The following is a 27,100-nucleotide window of genomic DNA, read 5'->3' as shown; positions in this document are numbered from 1 at the left end:
CTAGATGTAGTTTTTTCCAGCATTTTTTCTGCTTGATGTTCTCTGAGCTTCCTGGATCTGTGGATTGGTATTCAACATTAACTTGTGGGCAATCATCAGTCATTATTGTTTCAAATATTTCTTCTGTTTATCTTTTTTCATTCTAGTATCCACATTATACATATATTACACCTTCTGAGTAGTTCTTACACAGTTCTTAGATGTTTTGTTTTGGTTTGGTTTTGGTTTTTCTCAGTCTCTTTGTGTCCTTTGCTTTTAAGTTTTAAAGGTTTCTGTTGAGGCATCTTCAAGCATAGAGATCTTCGCTCAGCTGTTTCTATTCTATTAATGAGGCCATCATAGGCACTCTTAATTTCTGTCAGCGATTTTGATCTTTAGCGTTTCTCCTTGGTTCTTTATTGGAATTTCCATCTCTCTGCTAACTTTGCCTATTTGTTCATGAATGTTGTCTACTTTACCCATTAGAGCCCATCTCGTAGTTGTTTTAAATTCCTAGTCTGATAATCCCCAAATCCCTACCATGTTTGGTTCTTATGTTTGCTCTTCTCTAAATTATGGGACTTTTTCCTTTTGGTATGCCTCATATTTTTTTCTAATAGCAGGACATGATGTACCAGGTAAAAGGAACTGCTGTAAATGGGCCTTTAGTAATGTGGTGGTAAGATGTGAGGGGAGGGCCAGCATTCTATAGTCATAGGTCTCAAGTCTTTCCGTAAGCCTATGCCTCTGGACTGTGAACTTAAAAAGAGCCAGGAAATTAACACTGATACTTTACTACCATTTAATTTTCAGGTTATGTTCAAGTTTCACCAAATGTCTCTTTATTAGGTGGAACAGTTCCTCAAATATTCTGACTTTTATATCCTTGACACTTTTAAAAATTGCAAGGTTACTTTTATAGATGTCTCTCAATGTATTTTTCTGATGTTTTCTCATGTTTAAACTTGGATTATACATTCAGGTTATTCAGAAATATCATTGCAGTCCTTTTCAATGCAGTAGGTGGTACATAATTTTGCTTTGTTCCATTACGGGCAATATTTCCTTTGATCACTTAATTATATGGTGCCTGCCAGGATTTTCCACTGTAAATTAATTTTTCCCTTTTGTAATTAATAAACATTATGTGTGTGGAGGAGAGAGGGTACTTTGAAATTATGTAAATATCCCATTCTTTACCACACTTATAACTCATTCATTTAGATATACAAATGACAGATGATAGATAGATAAAGATTCAGTATTTACTGATATTATTTTAATGGGTTTTAATCTATTACTATAGTTACTTACTTTGATGTTCAAATTGTCTCCTATTTGGTCAGTGTCATTCCATTCAAAGCTGGCTTCTGTCTCCTCTTGACACATCTCTTGAGCATTATCTTGCTTGCTTGTATGAGATAGCTGTTCCAAGCTCATCTTGTACTCTTCCTACTCTAGCCCTAGAATCAGCCATTTCTCTAAAGAGTGTGGTTCCTTCTCTTAAAGAATGATATTTAGAAGTCAAAGTCCAGGAATTAGGTTATTTCATTGCTATTGAGATTACTGCAACCAGGTCTTCTCAATGGACAGAACTAGAGAACATATATGTTTGTTCGTATGTGTATATGCATACACCGACACATTTATAGCTATGTTTTTCCATATTTATATAAAGAAAACCATGAGATCCCACCTATATCTCCAATTTAATCCAATACAACTGAGTTCATTCTAGTTTTCTGCTTTTCCATATTTTTACATCTGTTCTCTGACAATGAGAAAATTTACTCCCTTTCCCTAAATGTGTTTAGTTATTTGATTAATTCTTTCTATGTAACAAACACCTTGTCTACATTGCCACCACCTTCCTCTTGCTGATGCCCTCTTCCCCTTACCTGGGCTCAACACCTTACACCAGGCCCTTTCCATGCATGGTATCCTCCTCATCTTGCTTGAATTCCAACACCATTTATAAGATGCTTCTTCTTGGGGAGACACTCCTCACTCTGTTTTCACGACCTGTGCCAGGATGCCGCTACATGTAGCCATTCCTTCTTGCCACTGGGGCTCTGACTTCCCACACCTGGACATCCCCCCTTCCATGGAGAAGTCGTCCTTATTTTTCTCAGGCACTGATGCTCCATACCAGGCTGCACCCATTTCTTGTGTAGACTCTCTCCTCATCTTGCTTGGACTCTGTCACCCGACACCAGGTGACCCCTTAATGTAGACGTCCTCAACCTGCTCAGGTTCTGATACCCTATGCTAGGCCACACCTAATGAGAATATCTTCCTCATTCTTTTTTTTTTTTTTTAAGATTTTTTTTTTTTATTGGGGGGGGAGAGAGTGAGGGATGGGGAGGGGCAGAGAACAGGATGGAACTGAGCATGGAACAGACACCTGGCTTGATCCCATGACCCCAAGATCACAACCCATGCCAAAATCAAGAGTCAGACACTCAACCAACTGAGACACCCAGGGGCCCTTATCTTTCTCATTCTGTTCAAGTTTCCACACTTCATGCTGGTCTGCTCCTTTGTGTCCTAATGTGGGTGCCCTTCTCACCCCAATTGAACTCCATATGCTGGGCCTCCCTTTGTGTAGATGTTCTCCTCATCCTGCTTGAGTTCTGAATTCTCCAGTCCAAGTTGCCCTTCATGTGGATAGTCTCCTCACCCAGCTTGGGCTTCAGCACCCAGTGTAGGGCAGTACTTCTGTGGGGAAGGCCCCCTTACCCTACCTGGAATCTGTGGCTCTTTCTCCCTTTTTGTGCTTACACCTATCTTGTTCTGCCCTTAGTAATGATTTTATGACTTAATTATTTAGGATATGAAGCCATCTTTTCAGTTTTTTAAGGGTGGCATTAGTCTCTGACATTATCCCCAGAATGTGATATTGTTTTTATCATCTTGAGTAGGGGCATAGAAAGAGTTTTAGAGACTTCCACTTGATGTTTCCCACCGTAATAGCTCTTACTCCTTAGACCAAGGAAATAATGTGGAGATCCTGCCAACTACCAAGTAATTCCATTCCAGTATACATTTATGGATTGGAGAAATGACTACTGAATGGCTTTGTTAGTTCAGTGGACCCACTGTGCCCACTGTGAGCTATACCTGGGCCAAGACTCCATTTATTACCTCATAAGTGCCTTCTCTAGTGGGGTTGATGATGACATTCTGGGGATCCAGCTGGTGTTAACTAGAACCCTGTGTTCAATAGTCCTTGAAATGACTGGGTATTTCCCTTTCAGTTACTGGAATAAATGCCCAAAGGTCCCATTGGAGAGGGACCATGAGTATCATTAGAATTTACTTTCCATAATGTAGGGTCTTCCTTCATGGAGACCTTTCTTCAGTCAGTGCATTCCAGGCCTGAAAATTGACTCAGGTTTAGAAACTGAGCAAGGGATTGTGACTTTCATTGGTGCAAGTGCCCTCAGTCATTTATCCTTGGTGTCTGTTGGTTGTATATATTAAACAGTAATTTTTTTGGCTACCTGTCTATTTAACCGCTAGGAACACCATGTTCTATTAACCATACCCACAGCTTTCTGAGGGTCAGGTCCTCCTAGCTTCCACCCTATTATTCTATTACCACTTTATTGTTCATTATAATAGTAACATCTCCCTTACTTCTGGCAATAAAGTGCCTACACCTCACCTTTATGATTTTGGGATTTGATTTCCATTGCTATCAGAGACCTCAATTTAGTAAGAGTTAGCCCTGACCTACAGAGAAAAGTGTGTTGGAAAACCCAGAGTTGGTGTGTTAAGAATATGCAGACTATGACTTGCTGAGTAAGAAGGCACAAGCCACCCCCACAGGGTTGGCAGGTAATTCCCTTGGCATCTGAGCTCCCACTTTTGGGAAGAGAAAACCTAGGGCCATTTTAATTGAAAGTACAATTTCAATACACTCACACAAAAGAAGTAAAGTCACAAAATTTATTACTTTCAAGTCCCAAAATGGGGTGCAATAAGCCAGAGGAAAAGCATTCCTACATCCCATGTCACCAGTGAGCAAGAGAGAGAGCACAAGCAGGGTAGCAAACACCTATTACTTATAAGGAGGTTGGGGCAGCTGTCACTAATTTTTCATGGACCCAACTCTGAATGGGCATTTTAAAAGATGCCCCAAGAAAAGCAAAGTGGGAACTTGGGGTGAAAATCTTAAGCTTGGGTCCTTATCTAAATGTCCAGACTCTGGGTGTGAGCAGAATTGTCACACTGCAAAATGCCTAGGCAGCTACTCAAAATGGATGTTTTCTCATCACATAAAGTCACCAAGAAGCTCCTCAGTGATGTTAATGCTGCTTTCATCAGTGCTTCCCACTCCTTCCCCACTACCCCACTCTTTGGCTTTAGCAAAAGGATTGAGCCTTTGTGGCACATTGTTGGCTGGTGGGTTTTTTAGTCTTACATAATTTATCTTCTGTAGCAGGTTCAGTTCTATGAGCCATATGATGTCTTCCTCGCCTGTTTGTTTTGGCCACTAGAGCTTCTACTCAGGATGAGCCATTGCTTTTCCCAAACTTCTAAGAGTCAGCATAGCAGTGTTGTGCTGCTTCCCAGGATACCTACCAGGCTCTTAAATCCTATATCCTAGGAGAACAATCCTATATTAATCACCTCTCCCTTAACCAAGTTTGTATTCTGTCCACTTTGAGCCAGCACCCTCAGCATTATTCCCATACATTGTCTCCTAGTTTCTGCCAATACATGTTGACTAGGTTCACTGCTCCTGTGAAAGGCTCACTACCCTAGGTTGAGCAGCTTCTCTTCCAGCTGAGGGCCTCAACTCTGCACCATCACCAGGCAAAATTTACAGCAGGTTAGGAGAATGAATGCTTCAACTCAGATGGGGTGGGGTGGGATTTGAGCTGCATACTACAGCATCTACTGCAGTATTCTTGACCCAGAAGAAGCTTAGGACATATTAATGAGCATGGTTAAATCAGTATAGTCACAGGGAGAACTTCTATGTGTACTCTGAATGTGTTTGTCTAGGCTCTACTCCTGTGTACATAGTTTATATAACTTTATTCTGTGCATAGCTTAATAATCTCTTAACATGATCTTGTGACCTGATGCAGTTAGCATGCTCCCACCCCAATATCTCAGCTCTGTTATCCCTGACAGAAGGAAATGAAGAGCCAAGGCATCATGGCTTTTTTTTTATTTTTCCCAATATGGTATTAAAAAGTTTCTACTTCAAATCACCCAGCCTCTGTTCTTTTCTCTCTTCTTAGCCCTTATTTGCCACTTTTCTAGTAATTACTGATAATTGTGAAGAATAAGAAAAGGGAGAATATGTTTGATCATCAACTGCCCTTTTGAACACAGATCACCTTTATGTTACCTCCCAATTTTTAATCCTTTCCTATTTCCCAAGGGTAATGGTAATTTAGTTTTATCTGTTTTTTTTAATTTACATAATTTTTTGATATTTATATATTGAGTCATGCAGTATGTACTCCTATGACTGCCTTCTTTAACTCAACATTATGTTTGTGAGTTCAATCATGTTGAATGCTGCAATTGTTGACCTATTTTTAGTAATGCAGAGCAGTTGCGTAACCCTCACCTCATTTTTTTCATTATTGCTCCACCAAGGAGCCTCTTTAGACATGAATTTTAATGCCATAGATATACTATATATGTGTGATATATAAAAGAGTAAGGCTTTTCTGACTCTCAAAAACAAATTTTTACCTATTGGAAACAATATCATCTTTTGAGAATGCATGCTGTAGAATATTCTAATATATGACTATACCATTCTTAATTTATTCAAAAGTGTTGAATATTTGAGTTGTTTCAGTTTTTTAATGTTCCTATGAACATCTTTGTGCATGTTTAAAAAACAACTTGCAGTTTTTCCTTTAGATTATTTGAGGCTACATCTCCAGATACAAGCAAATTTGTAATCATTATAGCTTTCTGGTAGAGCAATTCATTATTTCTAATAACGCTTCTTTATTGTTTACTTTGTCTAATATTATCTAATCTAATTAGATATCTAATTATATCTAATACTCATCACCTTTCTTTCTGGCTAGTGTTTGCTTGTTATATCCTTTTCCATTCTTTTATTTTTTAATATCTCCTTTTATATCTAAGGTGAGCCTCTTTTAAGTGGACTCTCTCCTTTTTTTTTTTTTTTTTTTTGGAATTACATTTTTGTTAAATACAGTTTGAGAATTGCCTTCTAATTATTTAGTCTGATCACATTCACTGTAACTTCTCATGTATTGGGTTTAAATGCTACCTTACTATTTTCTATTTGTCCCTTCTGTTCTATGTTCTCTTTTCTCTCCTTTTGGCTTTCTTTAAGATTACAATTTGGAGGGGGGGTTCATAATTCTATATATTCTTTCTGTTAATGTGTTGTTTTTACATGTTTTCTTCTCTTACCAGTTACCATATAGATTTCAAAATGCATCCTTGACATATTAAAGTTTAATATAAGTTACTACTTTTATTGCATATATATTACTGTTTTATAAATCAATATTCAGTTAGGCTTCTCACATATTCACTTTTTCATCATTTCCTGCTCCTCTAAGTTGCTTCTAAGAACAACTTTTGACATTTCCTTTAGTGTGAATTTTAAAATTATCTTTATTTTGGTTTTATTTGCTAAGAATACAGTCTCAGGCTGTAGAATTCTTGTTGGAATTGTTTTCTTTTAGCACTTTGAAGATACCATTTTACTATCTCTTGGCTTCCTTAGTTCATTTTGAGGAGTCAGCCTGAAGTCTTCACAGGCATTCATTGCCCACCCCACCCCCATTTTCTCTTTGTTTTTACTTTCATGCAATTTTACAAAGATGTATCTAAGTATTTATACTACTTGTGGTTTCAGGACTTCTTGCATTTCTGATTTGATGTCATTTATCAGTTTTAGAAAATTTTCAGTTATTATCTCTTCAAATATTTATCCCGCCCCATTTTATTTATTCCCTCTTTCTGATAATCCTACTACACATATTTTTGACATTATAACCACTTGCTTATGTCTTGTATGATTTTTTTTATTTTCCATATTTTTCTCCATATGTTTCAGTCTGCATATTTTCTTTTGATCTCACTCCTAGTTCAGTAATTCTCACTTTGTTTTGTATAATTTGTTATTAAACCAATGTATTAATTCTTAATTTTCTTAATTTCGGTCATTAAATTTTTTATTTTCAGAATTTTTTCTTTGTATGATAGTCTATGTTGATATTTTACTCCTTTTAATTCTTTGAACTGTATTAATAATAGTAATTTTAAAGTCCATATTTGGATTTTCTATGTCAATTTCAACTATCAATTTCTTCCCCTTGGTTTTTGGTCAGGTTTTTTAAAATACCTTGTTATTTCTGCTTTATTTGTGAACACGGTTGGTTAAAAAAAAAATTGTAGAGATAATTTGAGGCTCTGGATAATGTTATTTCTCTCCAAAGAGGGTTTTATCTTAGATCTGACATACACTAAACTAGCAGCATCCAAGTAATCTTAATCCATTTAGGGACTGAGTTGGTTCAAAGCTGGCTTTTATTCCTTTTGATGGATGAGCTATTTCTGGTTTCCCTTATTTTTTGGGATCACAATTGAAAGACTGGGTACTTATCAGAACCCCTTCTCCTTTGTTGGTTTGCAATTTTGCCGCCTTCTGTCCTGAGACTCTACCAAAAGCCTTGTTAAATTTTTCAGTAGCACTGTCATAATTGATAAGTGTCTTGAGAATGAAAGCAGTGCCAGGGTTTTGTTTTTTGTTTTTTGTTTTTTTTTTTTTTTTTGTCCATTTTCTAAAGGCCAGTGGCTTTGTCTTCTGACCTATTGTGGTTTTAACACTGCAAATACCTCTAGAGCATCAGCTCAACTCTCTGGTTCCTAACATCCTCTTTGTTTCTAATTTCTATGTTTTTATTTTATTTTGTAATTTTCTGCAAACTTATATATGAGTTTAAAATGTGTTATTATTTATCCACAATTTATAAGTGTTTGTATTGGAAGGTTTTGAATTTCTTTTGTGTGGATTTTTTTTTTATCTAGTCTTCCATAAGTCTGAATTTTATTTTTTTTCACCTATTCAATTGCATTTATTTAGAACCAGTATATACTTCTATTGCTTTCAATCTTTTTTCTATGCTATCACTGCTAGTATTACCAAACCTATAGAAATTTTCTGTGGGAGTATATTCTATTTAATAAACATTTTAAAGCATTGACTATATAACTAGGACATGTTCTAATTTCTGGTGGTGAGATAAGTAATATATCATCTTTACCCTTAATGAGTTGATAGTCTATATTTTCTTCTACAATACTCACCTCAAAGTGCTTTCCTAAGACACTGAGATCTTGAAATCTATTATTCTCCAATAGTAATGTTTTAATATACTTTTTGAAATAATGATTTTTATATGGCAATAGGGAACCAGACACCCACTCTAAATTGTGTATGGTATGATAGAATACCTTTTAAGAAGCTTGCAGTGGAAGCAGGGTTCTCAGAAAAGAGAATGATTTCAGTTAAAGCAAGAAGATAGAGGAAACACTTAACAAAGAGCTCAAGATTCTGTGAGAGTTTGCTGATTACAGAGCAGGAGTTCCAGAGGGCAAGAGAAAGGGCATAGGATAGAATAACAGAGGGGTCAAGGCAGACTGACTGTCTTGTGGAGTATAGTCTAGTCAAAATGGCTGATTAGGGGAAGGATAGATAACATTTGGTGTTGAAATGAGAAGAAATACAATAGACTTGGTCTTAGGAGTCTTCTGAAGAAGGTGGGTTCTCGTCCTAATGGCCAACAGACTTGGATAACACAATCTAGACTGAAGTCAGGGGTAAAAATCATTCCCAAGTCTCTTTTCAGCAGTAATATCCTGAGATGATGGCAGTTGTGGGTGCTGTGGTTTTTCCACATGCACTCGATGTCTGATAAATATCCTTTTTAATTTGTCCTTCTTACTCTCTGAAATGTTCTTTATAACATGGTGTTACCTAACTTTGTGATTTTTCATTAGATTTTGCAGCGGAAATTGTCAGACAGCCAAAGGTGTTTTCACCCTCACGTAGGAGAATGTCCTTCTTCAGAAAGACTGGTGCAAGGAAGCCTTCATTAAGACCCAGGTAAGACACAGGATCTGGTTACAGCAATATTCTCCAGACACAAGCTCTCTTTAATCTAACATGCTTAATGCTGAATTTATCTTTCTTTATATGGATTTTTTACTTCTTTCCATATATCATACACATACGCAAGGCACACTTTGTTATTTATTTATTTATTTATTTATTTATTTAAAAAATTTTTATGTTAGTTAGTGAACATACAGTGCAATATTGGTTTCTAGAGTAGAATTCAGTGATTCGTCACTTACATACAACACCCAGTGCTTATCATAAGTGCCCTCTTCAATATCCATCATCCATTTAGCCCATCCCCCACCCACCTCCCTCCATCAACCCTCAGATTGCTCTCTATCATTAAGAGTCTCTTATGATTTGTTTCCCTCTCTCCTTTTTCTTTTCCCCTTCCCCTATGTTCATGGTTTCTTTTTAAATTCTGTATATGAATGAGATCATGTGGTATTTGACTTTCTCTGGTTTTTTCACTTAGCATAATACACTCTAACTCCATCCATGTTGTTGCAAATGGCAAGATTTCTTTTTTTTTTTTTTTGATTGAGTAATAATCCATTGTATGTATATACACACCACATCTTTATCCATTCATCAGTTGATGGACCTTTGGGCTCTCTCCATAGTTTGGCTATTGCTGATAATGCTGCTATAAACATCGGGGTGCATGTACCCCTTTGAATCTGTATTTTTGTATCCTTTGGGTAAATACCTAGTACTACAATTGCTAGATCATAGGGTAGTTCTATTTTTAAGTTTTTGAGGAACCTCCATACTGTTCTCCAGAGTGGTTGGACCAGTTTGCATTCCCACGAACAGTGCAAGAGGGTTCCCCTTTCTCTGCATCCTCACCAACACCTGTTGTTTCTTGTGTTGTTAATTTTAGCCATACTGACAGGTGTGAAGTGGTATCTTATCATGGTTTGGATTTGTATTTCCCTGATGATGAGTGATGTTGAACATCTTTTCATTTGTCTGTTAGCCATTGGATGTCTTCTTTGGAAAAGTGTCCGTTCAAGTCTTCTGCCCATTTCTTAACTGGATTATTTTTGGAGAGGAGTGTAGAGTTTGATAAGTTCTTTTAGATTTTGGATACTAACCCTTTATCAGATACAACATTTACAAATATCTTCTCCCATTCTGTAGGCTGCCTTTTACTTTTGTTGACTGTTTCCTTTGCTGTGCAGAAGTTTTTTATATTGACGGATTCCCAATAGTTCATTTTTGCTTTTGTTTCCCTTGCCTCTGGCAACATGTCTACTAAGTTGCTATGGCTGAGGTCAGAAGGGTTACTGCCTGTGTTCTCTAGATTTTGATGGATTTCTGTTTCACATTTAGATCTTTCATCCATTTTGAATTTATCTTTGTGTGTGGCATAAGAAAGTGGTCCAGTTTCATTCTGCATGTTGCTGCCCAGTTTTCCCAACACCATTTGTTGAAGAGACTATCTTTTTTCCATTGGATGTTCTTTCCTGCTTTGTTAAATCTTAGTTGATCATAGAGTTCAGGGTCCATTTCTGGGTTCTCTATTCTGTTCCAGTGATCTATGTGTCCGTTTTGTGCCAGTACCATACTATCTCAATGACTACAGTTTTAATATAGCTTGAAATCTGGAATCATGATGCCTCCAGTTTTGTTTTTCTTTTTCAGAATTGCTTTTGCTACCTGGGGATCTTTTGTGGTTCCGTACAAACTTTAGGATTGTTTGTTCTAGCTCTGTGAAAAATGTTGGAGGTATTTTGATAGGGATTGCATTAAATGTATAGATTGCTTTGGGTGGTATAGACATTTTAACAATGTTTGTTCTTCCAATCCATGAGCATGGAATGCTTTTCCATTTCTCTGTGTCCTCTTCAATTTCTTTCATACATGATCTATAGTTTTCAGAGTATAGATCTTTTACCTCTTTAGTTAGGTTTATTCCTAGGTATCTTATTGTTCTTGGTGCAATTGCAAATGGTATTGATTCCTTGATTTCTTTTTCTGCTTCTTCATTATTGGTGTATAGAAATGCAACAGATTTCTGCACATTGATTATATATCCTGCAACTTTGCTGAATTCATGTATTAGTTCTAGCAGTTTTTTTGGTGCAGTCTTTTGGGTTTTCTACATAGAGTATGATGTCATCTGTAAATAGTAACAGTTTTACTTCTTCCTTACCAATTTGGATGCCTTTTATTTCTTTTTGTTGTCTGATTGCTGAGGCTAAGACTTCCAGTACTGTGTTAAATAGTAATGGTGAGAGTGGACATCCTTGTCTTGTTCCTGACTATAGGGGTAAGTCTCTCAGTTTTTCCCCATTGAGAATTATATTAGCTATAGGGTCTTTCATATATGGCCTTATGATATTGAGGTATATTCCCTTTATCCCTACTTTCCTGAGGGTTTTAATCAAGAATGGATGCTGTATCTTGTCAAATGCTTTTTCTGAATCTATTGACAGTATCATATGGTTCTTCTCCTTTCTTTTATTAATGTGGTATATCACATTGATTGATTTGTGAATATTGACTATTGAACCACCCCTGCAGCCCAGGAATAAATCCCACTTGATTGTGGTAAATAATTCTTTTAATGTACTGTTGAATTAGATTTACTACTATTTTTGGTGAGTATTTTTGTATCCATGTTCATCAGGGATATTGGCCTATAATTCTTTTTTTAGTGGGGTCCTTGTCTGGTTTTGGAGTCAAGGTAATGCTGGCTTCACAGAATGAGTTTGGAAGTTTTTCTTACATTTTTGTTTTTTTGAAACAGTTTGAGAAAAATAGGTATTAACTCTTCTTTAAATTAATTCCCCTGGGAATCCATCTGGCCCTGGACTTTTGTTTATTGGGAGATTTTTGATTATTGATTCAATTTCTTTGCTGGTTAGTATCTGTTCAAATTTTCTATTTCTTCCTGTTTCAGTTTTGGTAGTTTGTAGGTTTCTAGGAATTTGTCCATTTCTTCCCAGTTGCCCAGTTTGTTAGCATGTAATTTTTCATAGTATTCTCTTATAATTGTTTATATTTCTGTGGTATTGGTTGTTATTTCTCCTCTTTCATTCATGATTTTATCTATTTGGCTCTTTTCTGTTTTCTTTTTGATAGGTCTGGCTAGGAGTTTATCAATTTTACTAATTCTTTTGAAGAACCAGGTCTTAGTTTTGTTAATCCATTCTACTGAGTTTTTATTTGTTTGTTTGTTTCTATATTGTTTATTTCTATTCTAGTCTTTATTTCCCTGTTCTGCTGGTTTTAGGCTTTATTTGCTATTCCTTTTCTAACTCCTTTAGGTGTAAGGTTAGGATGTGCATTTGAGACTTTTCTTGCTTCTTGACATAGGCCTGTATTGCAATATACTGCCCTCCTAGGACTGCCTTTGCTGCGTCTCTAAGGTTTTGTACTGTCGTGTTTTCATTTTCATTTGCTTCCATGTATTTATTTTTATTTCTTCTTTAATTTCCTGGTTAACTCATTCATTCTTTAGTAGGATGTTCTTTAACGTCCATGTGTTTGAGGTGTTTCCAAATTTATTCTTGTGGTTGACTTCAAGTTTCACAGCATTGTGGTCTGAAAATATGCATGGTATGATCTTAATCTTTTTGTTCTTGTTGAGGGCTGGTTTGTGACCCAGTATGTGATCTATTCTGAAGAGTGTTCCATGTGCACTCAAAAAGAATGTGTATCCTGATACTTCAGAATGAAATGTTCTGAATACATTTGTTAAGTCCATCTGGTCCAGTGTGTTGTTCAAAGCCATTGTTTTCTTGTTGATTTTCTGCATAGATGATCTGTCTATTGTTGTAAGTGGGGTGCTGACGTCCCCTACTATTATTGTATTATTATCAATGGATTTCTTTATGCTTATTATTAATTGATTTATGTATTTGTGTGCTCTCAATCTGGGATCTTCTTGATGGATCTTCTTGATGGATAGATCCTTAATTATGATATAATGCCCTTCTTCATCTCTTGTTACAGTCTTTGTTTTAAAATCTAGTTTGTCTGATATAAGTATGGCTACTCCAGCTTTCTTTTGCTATACATTAGTGTCATAGTTGGTTCTTTGTCCCCTCACTTTCAATCTGTAGGTGCCTTTAGGTCTAAAATTTGTCTCTTGCAGGCATCATATAGATGGATCTTGTTTTTTTATCCATTTTGATATCCTCTGTCTTTTTATTGGTACATTTAGTACATTTACATTCAAAGTGATTATTGAGAGATGACTTTATTGCCATTGTGTTACCTGTAGAGTTGGTGTTTCTAGTAATAGTCTCTGGTCCTTACTAGATTTTGTTGCTTTTGGTTTTTTTTTCCTCCCCTAAAGAGTCCCTCTTAAAATTCCTTGCAGAGCTGGTTTAGTGGTCATGAACTCCTTTAGCTTTTGTCTGGAAAACTCTTTATCTCTCCTTCTATTCTGAATGACAGCCTTGCTGGATAAGAAATTCTTGGGTGCATATTTTTCCCATTCAGCGTGTTAAATATTTCCTGCCATTCTCTTCTGGCCTGCTACGTTTCTGTGGACAGATATGCTGCAAACCTCATCTGTCTTCCCTGACAGCTTAAGGACTTTTTTTCCCTTCCTGCTTTCAGGGTTCTTTCCTTATCTGTGTATTTTGTGAATTTGACTATGATATGCCTTGGCAATGGTCGTCTTCTGTTGAATTTAATGGGCATTCTCTGTGCTTCCTGGATTTTGACGTCTGTCTCCTTCCCCAGATTAGGGAAGTTTTTAGCTATAATTTGTTTGAATAAACCTTCTGCCCCTTTTTCTCTCTCTTCATCTTCTGGGACCCCTATGATATGAATGTTATGTTTTAACAAGTTGCTGAGTTCCCCTAAGTCTACCTTCAGGGTCCATTACCTTTCTTTCCCTCTTCTTTTCAGCTTCATTATTTTCCATAATTTTATCTTCTATATCACTGAATTGCTTCTCTGCTTCATCCATCCTTGCTTTTATGGCCTCCATTTGGGATTACATCTTGGTTATAGGATTTTTAATTTCAGCCTGACTAGATTTTAATTCTTTTATCTCTGCAGTAAGGGATTCTCTAGTGTCTTCTATGTTTTTTTTCAAGCCCAGCTAGTATCCTTATAATTGTTTTAAATTCTAGTTCAGACATCTTACTTATATGTGTATTGATTAAATCCCTGGCTGTGAGTTCTACTTCCTGATCTTTCTTTTGGGGTGAATTTCTCCATTTTATCATTTTGTTCAGGAAAGAAAAGAAGAAATAAAAAATAAAAAACAAATGAACAAACAAAAAAAGGAAAAAAAGGGCGCCTGGGTGGCTCAGTCATTAAGTGTCTGCCTTTGGCTCAGGGCATGATCCCAGCATTCTGAGATCAAGCCCCACATCGGGCTCCTCCACTGGGAGTCTGCTTCCTCTCCCACTCTGCCTGCCCGTGTTCCCTCTCTCGCTGGCTCTCTCTCTCTCTGTTAAATAAATAAATAAAATCTTTAAAAAAAAAAAAAAAGGAAAAAAAAACACAAAGCAAAACAAAAGACCTAGATCCTTGGTGTGTTTTGAACCACCCTGCCTGCATCCAAGCTTTTTTTTTTTTATCTCAGGCGCATGGCTGAGTTTCAAAACTCCAAATTTTAGGGACTCCCGCCACACAGACCCATGCTGCTCCTCTGGGGGAGGGTCTTGCTGCACTTTACCCTTTGCCAGCTAGCCCCATGAAAGCAGTGACATGACTGTGCATAGCAGGACCGTGCAGTGGTTTGAAGTTTATGGCAAAACAGACCAAAAAACCGGCACCAAAACCCACTGCTCTCAGCAGGCTTCCCCCCTACTGTGCCCGGGAACAGTGCAGCAAGTTAGTGCCACCCATTCTTCTTGCAACTCAGGGGATCCTCAGACTATGCCATGACTCCTCAGATTCTGCCCCACTTTGCCACCTGAGCACCTTTAAGCCAGGCACATCCTTCATGGTAGCAGACTTCTAAAAGTTCAGATTTTGCACTCTGCTCCTTACAATACTTTGCAGTAGCCTTCATAAGCAAGCTCCCTCCCTGCCTATGTATCCACGGCTATATCTCGCACAAGTCAACTCTCTGCACCTCCTACCTTCCAAATAAGGTTGCTTTTCTACTTGTAGACTTGCAGTTTTCGTTCTCTCAGACCTCCAATTGATTTCTTGGGTGTTCACAATGATAGCTATCTAGCTGTGTTCAAGGGACAAGAAAAGCTTGGGTTCTCCCTACTACTCGGCCATCTTAACTCCTCTCCACACACACTTTGTATTTTAAACCCATTATTTCTTTATAAAATTGACACCATGCAATATATATTATACAGGAACATTTTTTAACCTAAAAAACTATCATGGACATCACTTCTTATCAGTATGTATGGTTCTACCACCTTTCATGGCATAGATGTAGCATGTTTGGTTTTTTTTTTTTAAGATTTTATTTATTTGTCAGAGAGAGGGAAAGAGAGAGAGCACAAGCAGGGGAATAGCAGGCAGAGAGAGAAGCAGGCTCCCCACTGAGCAAGGAGCCTGATGTGGGACTCAATCCTAGGACCCTGGGATCATGATCTGAGCTGAAAGCAAACACTTAACCAACTGAGCCACCCAGGCATCCCTAGCAAGTTTTTTAATGGACATTTTTATGGACTTAAAAAAAAAAGATTTATTTATTTGAGAGAGAGAGAGAAAGTGAGCATGCGGGGAGTGGGGCAGAGGGAGAGGGAGAGGAGAATCTCCAGCAGACTCCCCACTGAGCAAGGACCCTGGTGCAGGGCTGGATCCCATGACCCTGAGATCATTACCTGAGCCAAAATGAAGAGTCAGACACTTAACTGACTGAGTCACCCAGGTGCCCTTTTATGGACTTTTTAATGGATGTTACATTCTTTTTAATTTTTCACGGCCATAAATAGTACCACAATAAACGTCTTTATATATATCCCTGCTATTTGTTTTTCTGGATTGTTTACTACTGTAGGTACATCGGTTCCTTACTTCATGTCTCTCCCCCTTATAATTAGTCCTAGAGTCAATCTCATTAAGGTTTCATGCTAGGAAAAAACTCTGTGGCCCTTTCTTTCAGAGGTGTCCACTTACCTTTCTTTCTACTTACCTTAATATAAGTGCCACCTCTGCACTAAAAGTTCTTCAAATATATGTATGATATGATACCCTCTTGTCTGAATACTAAATTCCTAAAATATAACACAAACACCTACCATGTACTACTTTTTACTGCTTTTTATTTTTTTAAGTATGTTTTCCATCTTCTCAACTTGAATATGATTTTCTTGTAGGCCATGCCATCCATTCAGTAATTCATTTTATATTCAATAATTACCTATTAATTACTAGGTATATGAACATCCTTAAAGAAGATAAAGATATAGTAACACATACAAATTTGGTAGTCAAAGTCACTGGGAGAATATTTTGCACAGAGAAAGCTTTCTGAAGTATGTTTTCAGTTACTGATAACATTCATTGAGAATGGTAAGTCCTCTGTCTCTTCTAAATACTCTAGATAGACCTCCCTTCAAGGAACTGAAAATATTTTTCTGAGCATCAATCATTTATTCCTTTTGCGGTTCCAATTTGTACCACTCTCCATTATGTCTACAGAAATTCCTATTTTCCAATTTAGTTGAGTATAAGTGTCAGAGAAGTCATATACTTCAGTTTCATATCTTCAGCTAAGACCAAAAGAGAATGGCCCAGAGATACCACATTTGCAATTCTCTTAAACTTTGTCCCTAGCCCTCATTCAATATAATAAACAGTTATTGATCATATACTGTGTCCCAGACACTAATGTTACAAAAAATGAAATATAGTCCTTGCCTTTAATCTAATACAGAACTAAATAAAATACGAGGCTGACCATATAATGTTATAATAAAATATTGGCTAATTACTATAAGAGTATAGGAAAGAGAAGGAAATTTCGAGCGAGGATTAGGAAAAGTTAGAGTATCAGAAGAGGCCTCAAACTACATGTACAAATTCATGTGCATGTGCAAAGAAATGAGAGTATTTTGGGGGTAGGGCTAAACTTTCCAAGCTAAAGAAATGACACCACCATATAAACTCACAAATATAAAAGTACTTAAAATCTTAAAAATAGCCCAGTGGTGTTAAAGCATAGAACGCAAGAGGTGAAGGGACATAAAGCATAAGATTAGAATGCCAGATTGAGACTAAATAATAGAAAGAAGGTCTTGAATGAATTATTAAGGAATTTGTATTGCTTAACTGGAAATGAGAATTCCTTGGTATTTGTTGGAACAAGAATACCAGAAATACCTGTCATATGGATTTAAAAAACATTACCCCGGCAGAAATAGTAATGATATATAAGGAGTCTGAGAATCAGAGACTGAAGACAGAAATAATAGTTAGAAGGTCATTGCAGTTGTTCAGACAAGTGATATTAAATGTTTGAATTAAACACTGGGAGTAGAAATGGAAGGGAAGATACAGATTTTAAAATGACTGAAAAGGAAGAATCAGACTTCTGGAATGGTGTTGTAAGAACATCACAAATTGACTCCCCATAAAAGCAGTGATAAAACTGGACAAAAAAAAACTCAGAACTCTGTAAATTATTTTATCTAAAATGTCAACTTTAAAGAACAACAACAAAGAATTATGAGACATACCCCCCACCTCCCAAGAAAAAACACACAGGAAAGTATGGTTCATACACGGAAGGAAAAAACCAATCAATAGAAACTGTCTCTGAGGTAATTTAGATATTGGACTTATCAAAGTCTTCTAGGCAATATGTTTCATGAAATAAAGGAAACCATGTTTAAAGAATTAAAGGAAAGTCTGATGACAATGACTCATCAAATAGAAACTATTAATAGAAATTGTAAAATAGAACCAAATAAAAATGTGGAGTTGAAAAGTACAATAACTGAAATGAAAAACTCACTAGAGAGAATCAATAGCAGATTTGGCAGAAGAGGCAGATTTGGCAGAAGAGGCAGATTTGCAAATAGCTCAATAGACATTATCCAGTTTGAAGAAAAAAAGAATAAAGAAACATAAACAGAACCTCCAGTAAGCACAACAACATGCAAATAATGGAAATATCAGAAAGAGAGGAAAGAGAGATAAAGGGGCAGAAATTTTTTTGAATATATAATGGTTGAATATTTTCCAAATTTTATTAAAGCCCTAATTAAGACATGCAAAAAGCTTCCTGACTCCAAGTAGGAAAAACTCGAAGGATCCACATCTAGACACATCATGGTCAAAATGCTGAAAGACAAAGAAAAATCTTAAATGCTACAAGAGAAAAATGACTTATATTCAAGGAAACTACAAAAAGATTAAAGTTTACTTCACAATGGAGACCAAAGTTGGGATGATATATTCAAACTAAACTCAATGAAAGTAGAAGGAAGTAAATAATAGATATCAGAGTGTAAGTCAACAAAATGTAGATCAAAAAAAAAAAAAAAAAAGAAAGAAAGAAAAGAAAAAGAAATAGAAAAAATCGAGACACAAGTAGGTTTTTTTTACAGATTAAAAAAAAAAAAAAAAAGATAAACCATTAGCTATACTGGCCAAGGGGGGAAATGAGATGACACAGATCACCAAAATCTGGACTGAAGGAGAACTTAATCACTGACTCTACAGAAATTAATAAGATTTTAAAGAAATTCAAGGAACAAACTAGACAACTTAGATGAAATTAATAAATTTCTAGACTTACCCAAATTTCTGAAACTAACTCAAGAAGCAGAAATGTGAATAAATCTATAACAAGAGAAGAAATTAAATTAATAACTTAAAATATTCTCACAGAGAGAAGTCTAGATACAGATGGAGAAATCTATGCAATAGTTAAAGGACAAATAACACCAATAATAGTCCATGAACTCTTTGAGAAAATAGAGAAAAAGGAACACTTGCTAAATTACTCTATGAGGCCAAAAAAGTATTATCTTGATCCCAAAGTCAAACAAAGATATCATAAGAAATGAAAGTTACAGACCAATTTCCCTCTTAAATCTAGATATAAAAATCCTCAACAAAGTATTAGCAAACCAAATCCAGTAAGATATAAAAAATATTATACAGCATGACCGAGTGGGATTTATCCCAGGAATGCACAGTTGCTCTAACATCCTAAAGTCAACTAATACAATAATTTTAAAACAACTTATTTTTTAAATTTTAAATAAGTTTAAAATGACTTTATTAACGATACTAATAAAATAAGGGGGAAAAATTCCACATGATTATCCCAATTGGTGAATGAAAAGCATTTTACAAAATCCATCACCAGTTCATGATAAAAATTCTCAATAAAATTAAAATAGAAGTGTACTGTCTTATTCAAATAAAGGTCATCTATTAAAAAAACTTAGAGCTAACATCATACTTAATGAAATAGGTATATAAAAGAGGAAGAATAAGTTGGATAACCTGTGGATGTGTGTATAGAGGTTTAAATAATAACTATTTCAAAGATGAGGTTGAATGGACAGTTGAAATTTTGAAGTGGAGGTCATGAGAACTAGAGATATGGTATCAATGAAAATCAAAATGAAATGAATCTACTTCCTCATATCAATGAAAACTGAAACCCCAGAGGATGCAGACATTACCCAGAGGGGGAAAATCATAAAGCAAAAGTAAAGAGGATTGAGGATAAAACATTAAGAGCACCTGTATTTAAGGAAATGTGAAAGAGTAAGTCAGCAAAAGAAATTTAGAAATATTGATCAATAACAACTGATCACTCACACTCTGCCTCACTGAAATGAGTACGAATTAGAGGTTGCTTTGAATTAACAATGTAAAAAAAAAGGGTTTCGTTTGGGAGGAAAAAAAAAAGACATTATCTCCTTTAAAATACCTCTCCTCCTCTTCTATTGGGGATGTCAAATGATTAGACCAAGCTTACGGTAGATATATAAAAGTTTAAATTTATCTCCAAGGAAATAAGCATAGTAACCAATTCAGTCACTCCACTTTTCATACACGGCTAAAGTCTGGGAAATACCCTTCCCCATTCCTTAATTGGAGCAAAATCTAGGGTCACCATCCTTTTCTCTTCACCAATGATGCTTTCTTGTTTTCCAGAAATTTAACAGAAGTCCTTCTAAATACACACCACTTGGAGTTCTTCAGAGAGTTCCTCAAAGAACGGAAGGCTGAAAGCCCCTTGCAATTCCTGGTAGCCATACATAAGATCAGTATTGAGACAAACGAAAAAATATACAAGTCTGTCTTTGAAAATATAATGAAGACTTTCTTCCATGGCAAAGCCTCTGCTGGTATACATCCTCTTCTCCTGATATTGTTCCCTTCTCCTTTTAGTATCTTAGGAGAAGAGTTTGGCAGAGAACCTGTCTCATGTGAGCCCCCTGAAAGAGCAGAACAGAGCAGTGGCCACATGGGCAGTACTGAGACAAAGATTAAGAGGGACAGTAAAAGCAGAGAGCAACAATAATCTAAAGTAAATACTACTACGAGAAGCCAAGTGCAAGACACTTGTACTTAAATGTGAAATATATCTCTCATTTAACTCTACTCAACGCTGAAAATGGGATTTTATTTAATCTCTATAAGATAGGAATGAATAACTCCATTTTACTAATGAGGACGATGAAACACAGAAAACTTGAATTCAGACTCAAGTTATTTGACCCTTAAATCAACTAGACAGTAATTTAGATACAAAAGCAGGAGTTAGTTATATGTAAAGTTGGAGTGCGCACCTAGTGTAGGTTGTAGAGAGAGTTGTCCTGGGAAGAACTGTCTCCCTGAAAATCTTTGTGTCATGAATTTTGTTTACTTGCCTGTGGAGGGAGGGAAATCTGACCCACGTAAATTGATCTTGGCCAGAAACAGAAGTTGCATGTAAAGTGTTGACCTGTGGGGCGCCTGGGTGGCACAGCGGTTAAGCATCTGCCTTCGGCTCAGGGCGTGATCCCGGCGTTCTGGGATCGAGCCCCACATCAGGCTCTTCTGCTATGAGCCTGCTTCTTCCTCTCCCACTCCCCCTGCTTGTGTTCCCTCTCTCGCTGGCTGTCTCTATCTCTGTCGAATAAATAAATAAAATCTTTAAAAAAAAAAAAGTGTTGAGCTGTAATTCTAGAGGAAAGAAAGGGAGGTGAGCATAATCCCATCCTCGAAGGAAAGAAATCCAGAGCAAAGCAAAGAAGTTAAAGCCTTTTACTTTGACACAAATGAACAAATGGATGTGTGTGTGTGTGTGTGTGTGTAGTGTGTGTGTGTATTTGCTTGTGATAACCAAAATAAGGTCATAAATTTTATGAAAGTAAAGAGGTAAAACTGGCAAATGGTTACGTGCAGGAACTATTTACTTGTTGATTCTCAGGGAGAAGACAAAGAAGCGTTTGCAGATCCTGTCCTTGATAAGTTTTCAAGTCTAATTAATGAGCACAGTAGTGTTCTGAACACCTGGAGAATCATATTGCCCTCATGATACTTATTTGTAATCTTGGATTCCCTCCCCATCTGCCCCAGCAATTTAACTTTAATCCTTTACTGTTCTGCCCTCTTCCTAAACCGAACACTTTAAACTAGCTGCAGAAATGAGTCTTTTTAAATATTGCCTTCCCCTTAAGCACTCATTTTTGAAATTTGAATGGAAGGACTGTATTTGCCTTGCAATTATGCTTTTGAGATTTTCAAACAAATTGTGGAGAGCTCAGAGTCTAACCAGATTAAGAATAAGGGACAGTGAGACTCTAAGATGAAAAACGCACCAGCTACCTCAGAAAAGGTAGACAAGGGGATGATGACTTTTTTCTCTCTCTCTTGCATTTTTTAGAAGAACTACTGCAGTGTGATGCCCCTATTATCAAAGAAATCTCTCAAATGCGTCATGTCAGCACAACAACACTGTTAACGCTACAGGGCTTTGTCATGAAATCTCTGGAAGAAAAGTGGTGAGTATTGCTCAGTGAAGGCAATAATTCTTTCTGGAGATGCTCATTGGCTTCTGAAAGCCATAGTACTCAAGGAATCTCAATCGTTTATAGTTCACTGCCAGAGCTTCCCTACAAGAGAAAAATCAAATTTATCTTGAATCCTCTACCTACCTACCTGTGCACATGTGTGTGCGTTCACGTGTATGTGCATGCGTGCACGCACACACTTCAGTTCATTTACCTGAACAAGGACCAATACAGTATTGATCAGGAAAGACAGGCTGACATTAGCAGAGGATTGAAGTGGTAAGAAGAGTATTTGTGAGTGTCTCACCATCCCAGTTCCCGCTTTGACTTCCTCCAAAGCTGAGATAGGTTTGCCTTCACTGTTACTGTTTATGTACCAGGTGTTTGCCGCCTTGATATTCTTGGTCTCCTTCTGGCAGGTTTAAAGATTACCAAGAGCTGTTCCCACCTTATCCTCAGGAAGGGCATATTGAAGTACAAACTTCTAAGAAGCCCTCAAAAACCGCAGCTCACCTGCAGGAATCCCAGGTCAGTGAGGAAGACAGTGAAGACAAGGCGCCGGGGACAAGGAAAGTACTGCTTGGGCATTGTCAGCCATGCAAAAGAGTTTTCCTGTTAGCTTATTTATTCACCCAAACAACTATTTTTTGGGTATGTTTCTTAATTCATATTTTACAAAGGAGGACCCCCGAAGCTCAGAGAAATTGTTACAGTGGGAATTTAAGGGAAAAGTCCTTGCCTTCACTCTGTGACTAGAGCCAACTGAGTGATAGACAGGGGTCAGGTACATGGAGTTCAAAATGTCAGGTTGTTTTTTAGTACTAAAAGCTAGTTTGAAAGACAGGGATTGGCCATAAAGCCAAATGGGCTTAATAATCCTCTCTGCACCCAAATTAAACTTAGTCACATGTGCAGCCACGGCATAACGGAACAACGTAGGCCTCCTGGGTAAACCCCTTATTGAATGACAAAGGGCAGGCCTAAACACAGGTATCCTGCAAACAAGCAACTTCCAAAGAGAGAATGCAGAGGGCTGAGAGCAGAACATGTCCATTTTTTTCTTCCAAACTCATCAGTTATATAGCTCATTCTTTCTCCATGCCAGAAGTAAAAAAAAAAAAAAAAAAAAAAAAAAAAAAAAAAAGGAAGAAAGAGGAGACAGAATGTTTTTCCAGTTTACACAAAAGCATTTTAATTGACAATGTACAATTTTCCAAAATATAGTTTTTTAAGAAAATGGCAATAATTAAATATTGTCTTTACAAAGAAGTTTCATCAGTAAATTCCAGTGTACTTCAGACGCTTGTCCACTAAGACACATGCTCCCCCAGACAGGAATGTTACTCAGTAAAGTGTCTTCATATGATTTGAGAAAAAAATACATGCTCCTTTTAAATAATCACTTGCTCAATGTGTTGTAGAGTTGGTTAGTATCAGAAAAATTTGAGCCCAGCTCTGACTCCAAAAATCATGCTAAGAGATTTCTGAAAACAGAAATGGACTCTGCCCGTATGAGAATGCCTACTCCCTCCTTTGTCTTCTTTTTTTCCCTCCATGCATGAGTCAACTCTGTGCTGGGTTACCATGAATGGTTGTGTAGGACATTAAAAAGACTATTGTACCCAGAACCAGACTGTGTTTTAATTTCAGGCTTAGTGCTTACTTTGTACCAAGCCCTGCATTGCAGTTTACATATATAATCACTAACCCTCACCACGACCCTGAAGGCTTTTGTTTCTCTCTTACACATGGAAACACTGAGACACAGATTAAGTAAATTGACCCAAATTACACAATGAGAGAAAAGCTAGGCTCCAGACTCCCAAGTTTCTGATCCCAAATCCAGCGATTTTTGTCTTTCACCACTGGCTCTCTAAAGCCATGCTTGCATTGAAGATCCCTCTTTGTAGAATGAGACAACTGAACTAGTTGATCAATAAGATTCTTTCTAACTCCAACTATCAATTTGTCAAGAGGTAAAAGAATTACAGAATAGTCGCTGGTATTAAGAAACAGATAAGGAAGTTAAACAATGTGTGTGGGGGGGTGCATGTGTATGTAATTATAATTTTCTCTTCTTAATGATTAGAAATTATTTTACTCATTTCTTTATTTCTTCAACATTTCAAATTAGCCTGAGTCATTATTCCCTTCTTATGAGTTATGCTTATCTCTGACTCCCTTTTCTTCCTATTTTTAGCACTCACACTCTCTTCTAATCATGGCATCTCCAATCTTACTGCTGAAAGACTGTAGTAGGAGCATTGCCAATGGCCCACGCCTGGGTAAAGCCAGAATCTTCTGCCCACTAGCCACTTAATTTGGAGAAGGTTTACAATTCTCTGTTTTTCCTCACCTTTAAATTGGAGCTAAATATTATTCCTTATAAAGGAGGTGTGTGTGAGGATTAAATACAATGAATGTCAATTTCTGGTACATAGAAGACTTCCAGTGAACAGCAGCTATTCTAATGAATATGGCATACCCCTCTCTCTTTCCCCAGAGGAGAGGCTGGATGAAAATGATTAGCTTTATTAAGAGCTTTTGCAAGTACCGCAGATTTGTGTCTGATCCCAGTAAGCGCCAGGAATTTGAAGAATATCTTCACCTAGAAGTACAAAACAACAAGGAAAGTAAGTCACTGTTCTATTTACTGTCTTTCCTGTTGATATTTCAGACACAGAAGTTAGCCCAGATAAGAAGCTGCAGAGCTGTTGCTTTGTGTCATGCCTGTGTTAGCCTGGGGTCTAGCAAAAACTCTAGTCCAAGCTCAGGCCTGCTTAGAGAGGATGTGAGTCCAGTGGCTTCTGCTCACAGAGCCAGCAAGAATGGGAAATGACTAGTCTGAAGTGCAACAAGATCTTACATTTCACAAAACTGTTGTCCGTAGTATAGGTGTATTTAATTACTAGGCTTATGAGTTCATTCATTCATTCAACACACTTTTTGAGAATCCACTATGTGGCGGGAACTTTGCCAGGTGCTGGGATATAGTAGTAAACACACAGTATAGGATATGTCTTCACGGCACTTACATTCTGAGGGCAAGACAGAAATAAGAGCCACAGATGTTGGAGTCAAATATCCTGGGTTTGAATATGCCATTTTCTAACTGAAGGACCTTGTGAAAGTGATTTTGTGCCACAGTTTCTTCATCTATAGAATGGTCACAATAATGGTGCTTATCCCTTAGATTGTTGTGAGGATTAAATGAGTTAATACATACAAACTATCTTTACCCATTACTATGAAAGAGTTAGCCAATGTTATTGCTAATATTATGTGGTGAGTAATCCCAATGATAATTGTAGGGGGACTCTAGTTAGTCAAGGGGGAGGATCAGGAAAGACTTCTAGAAAATGACATAATTTGTCTTCAGGAATGAGCAAGTTAGACAAGCAAACTAGGTGGGGAGAAATTTCTAGGTCTGCATAGAATCCTAAAGTAAGAAAGAGCATGGCACATTGCAAGAACTGCAATCAGGCCTTTTGGACCAGAGATTAATGATTATGATTAATTAAGATTAATGAGATAGCAAAAGTGATAGTACTGGAGATAGTACTGAGATAGTACTGTACGAATTGATAATGACAAATCTCATCTCTCTCCTTTTTTTTTAGTTTTTAATTTAAATTTAATTAATTAACATAGTGTATTATTAGTTTCAGAGGAAGAGTTTAGTGATTCATCCATTGCATATAACGCCCAGTGCTCATAACATCAAGTGCCGTCCTTAATGCCTATCACTGCATCTCTCTTGATGACTTTTGAGTTGTTTCAATTGTCAGTATAACAAATAATGCTGCAAAACATACATATTTTGCAATCATGTATTTCTATGAGATTAATTCCTTACAATGGGAGAAATGGGTAAATGGTTAAAAATAGTTAAAATTCAGGGGCGCCTGGGTGGCACAGCGGTTAAACGTCTGCCTTCGGCTCAGGGCGTGATCCCGGCGATCTGGGATCGAGCCCCACGTCGGACTCCTCAGCTATGAGCCTGCTTCTTCCTCTCCCACTCCCCCTGCTTGTGTTCCCTCTCTCGCTGGCTGTCTCTGTCTCTGTCAAATAAATAAATAAAATCTTAAAAAAAAAAAATAGTTAAAATTCAGTCCTTTAAAAATATTACACTAATTAAACTCTTACCAGTGTATAAATAAGTGCCACATTGTCACCAACCTGGGGTATTAGGCACTTTTTAAAAACTGACAATCTGGTAAATGAAAACTAATGTGCCATTCTTATATATGTTTCTTTAGTAATTGAGTACCTTTATTTGTTGGTCATTTGTATTCCTTTTTGAATTGTTTATGTCCTTTGTCTATTTTTCTATTGGAATTTTAATTTTAATATTGTTATATTTTCTAATTTGCAAAAGTTTTTGTATGTATGTTTTAGGAACTGCTTCACAAACATTTAGGATTTTAGAATAGTTCTAGTTCTTTTGTTTCTTCTTCTAAATAAAATTAGTTCAAAATCTTATGCCCCAGAATTGTAGAGAGTCTAATTTCACCCTACTTCAAGTTCCCACATCCTTAACTTTGTATGAGACAGCCCAAGAAGAGTGATTCTGTAACTCAGTGGGAGATCTATCTGCCAGGGATCTGTACTCTGTCTATCATTTAGACTTTTCTGGGATTGTTATGTCCTTCAATCAATTGACCCATTTATCATTACAAAAAAATACTTTATCATTGGTAATATTCTTTTCTCTGAAATCCACTTTGTCTGATATTAAGATAGTCAGTCACTCCAGCTTTCTTTTTTTTTTTTCAAGTTTAAATCCTGCTATAGTATTTTTAATGTGAAAATGGTTAGCACATAATAGTAATAATAGTCAACATTTATTTGAGGGATTATTGTAAGCCAAGCATTCTTAATACTTCATATATATCGCTGACTTTATCATCATTACAAACCCTGTGAAGTAGGTTCTATTATTAATACTGTTTGACAGATGAGGAAACTAATGGGAAAGATTCAGGTAGCTTTGCGCAGTGTCAATTAATTAAGTGGCAAAGCCAGGATTTGTTTTTTTGTTTTCCTTTCTTTTCTTTTTAATAATATTTATTTTGTT

General features: G+C 36.7%; 1 protein-coding gene across 1 annotated transcript in view; it reads left to right on the top strand.

The window, feature by feature from the left end:
- Nucleotides 1-27,100, top strand: part of RGSL1 (regulator of G protein signaling like 1) — a gene marked incomplete at its 5' end in the record, with an annotated part of 122,444 nt that overhangs the window by 82,003 nt on the left and 13,341 nt on the right. Inside the window, 5 exons of the mRNA XM_040634501.1 lie at nt 8,998-9,103; nt 20,180-20,373; nt 21,897-22,014; nt 22,443-22,551; nt 24,527-24,656. Coding sequence (XP_040490435.1) covers nt 8,998-9,103; nt 20,180-20,373; nt 21,897-22,014; nt 22,443-22,551; nt 24,527-24,656 — 657 coding nt within the window. The remainder of the gene's footprint in view (nt 1-8,997; nt 9,104-20,179; nt 20,374-21,896; nt 22,015-22,442; nt 22,552-24,526; nt 24,657-27,100) is intronic.

The sequence above is a fragment of the Ursus maritimus genome, unplaced genomic scaffold, assembly GCF_017311325.1.
Source record: "Ursus maritimus isolate PB19 unplaced genomic scaffold, ASM1731132v1 scaffold_2, whole genome shotgun sequence".
In the NCBI taxonomy this organism is placed as follows: domain Eukaryota; kingdom Metazoa; phylum Chordata; class Mammalia; order Carnivora; family Ursidae; genus Ursus; species Ursus maritimus.
Note: the sequence above shows the minus strand (reverse complement) of the source record. Positions and strands in the feature narration are given on the sequence as shown.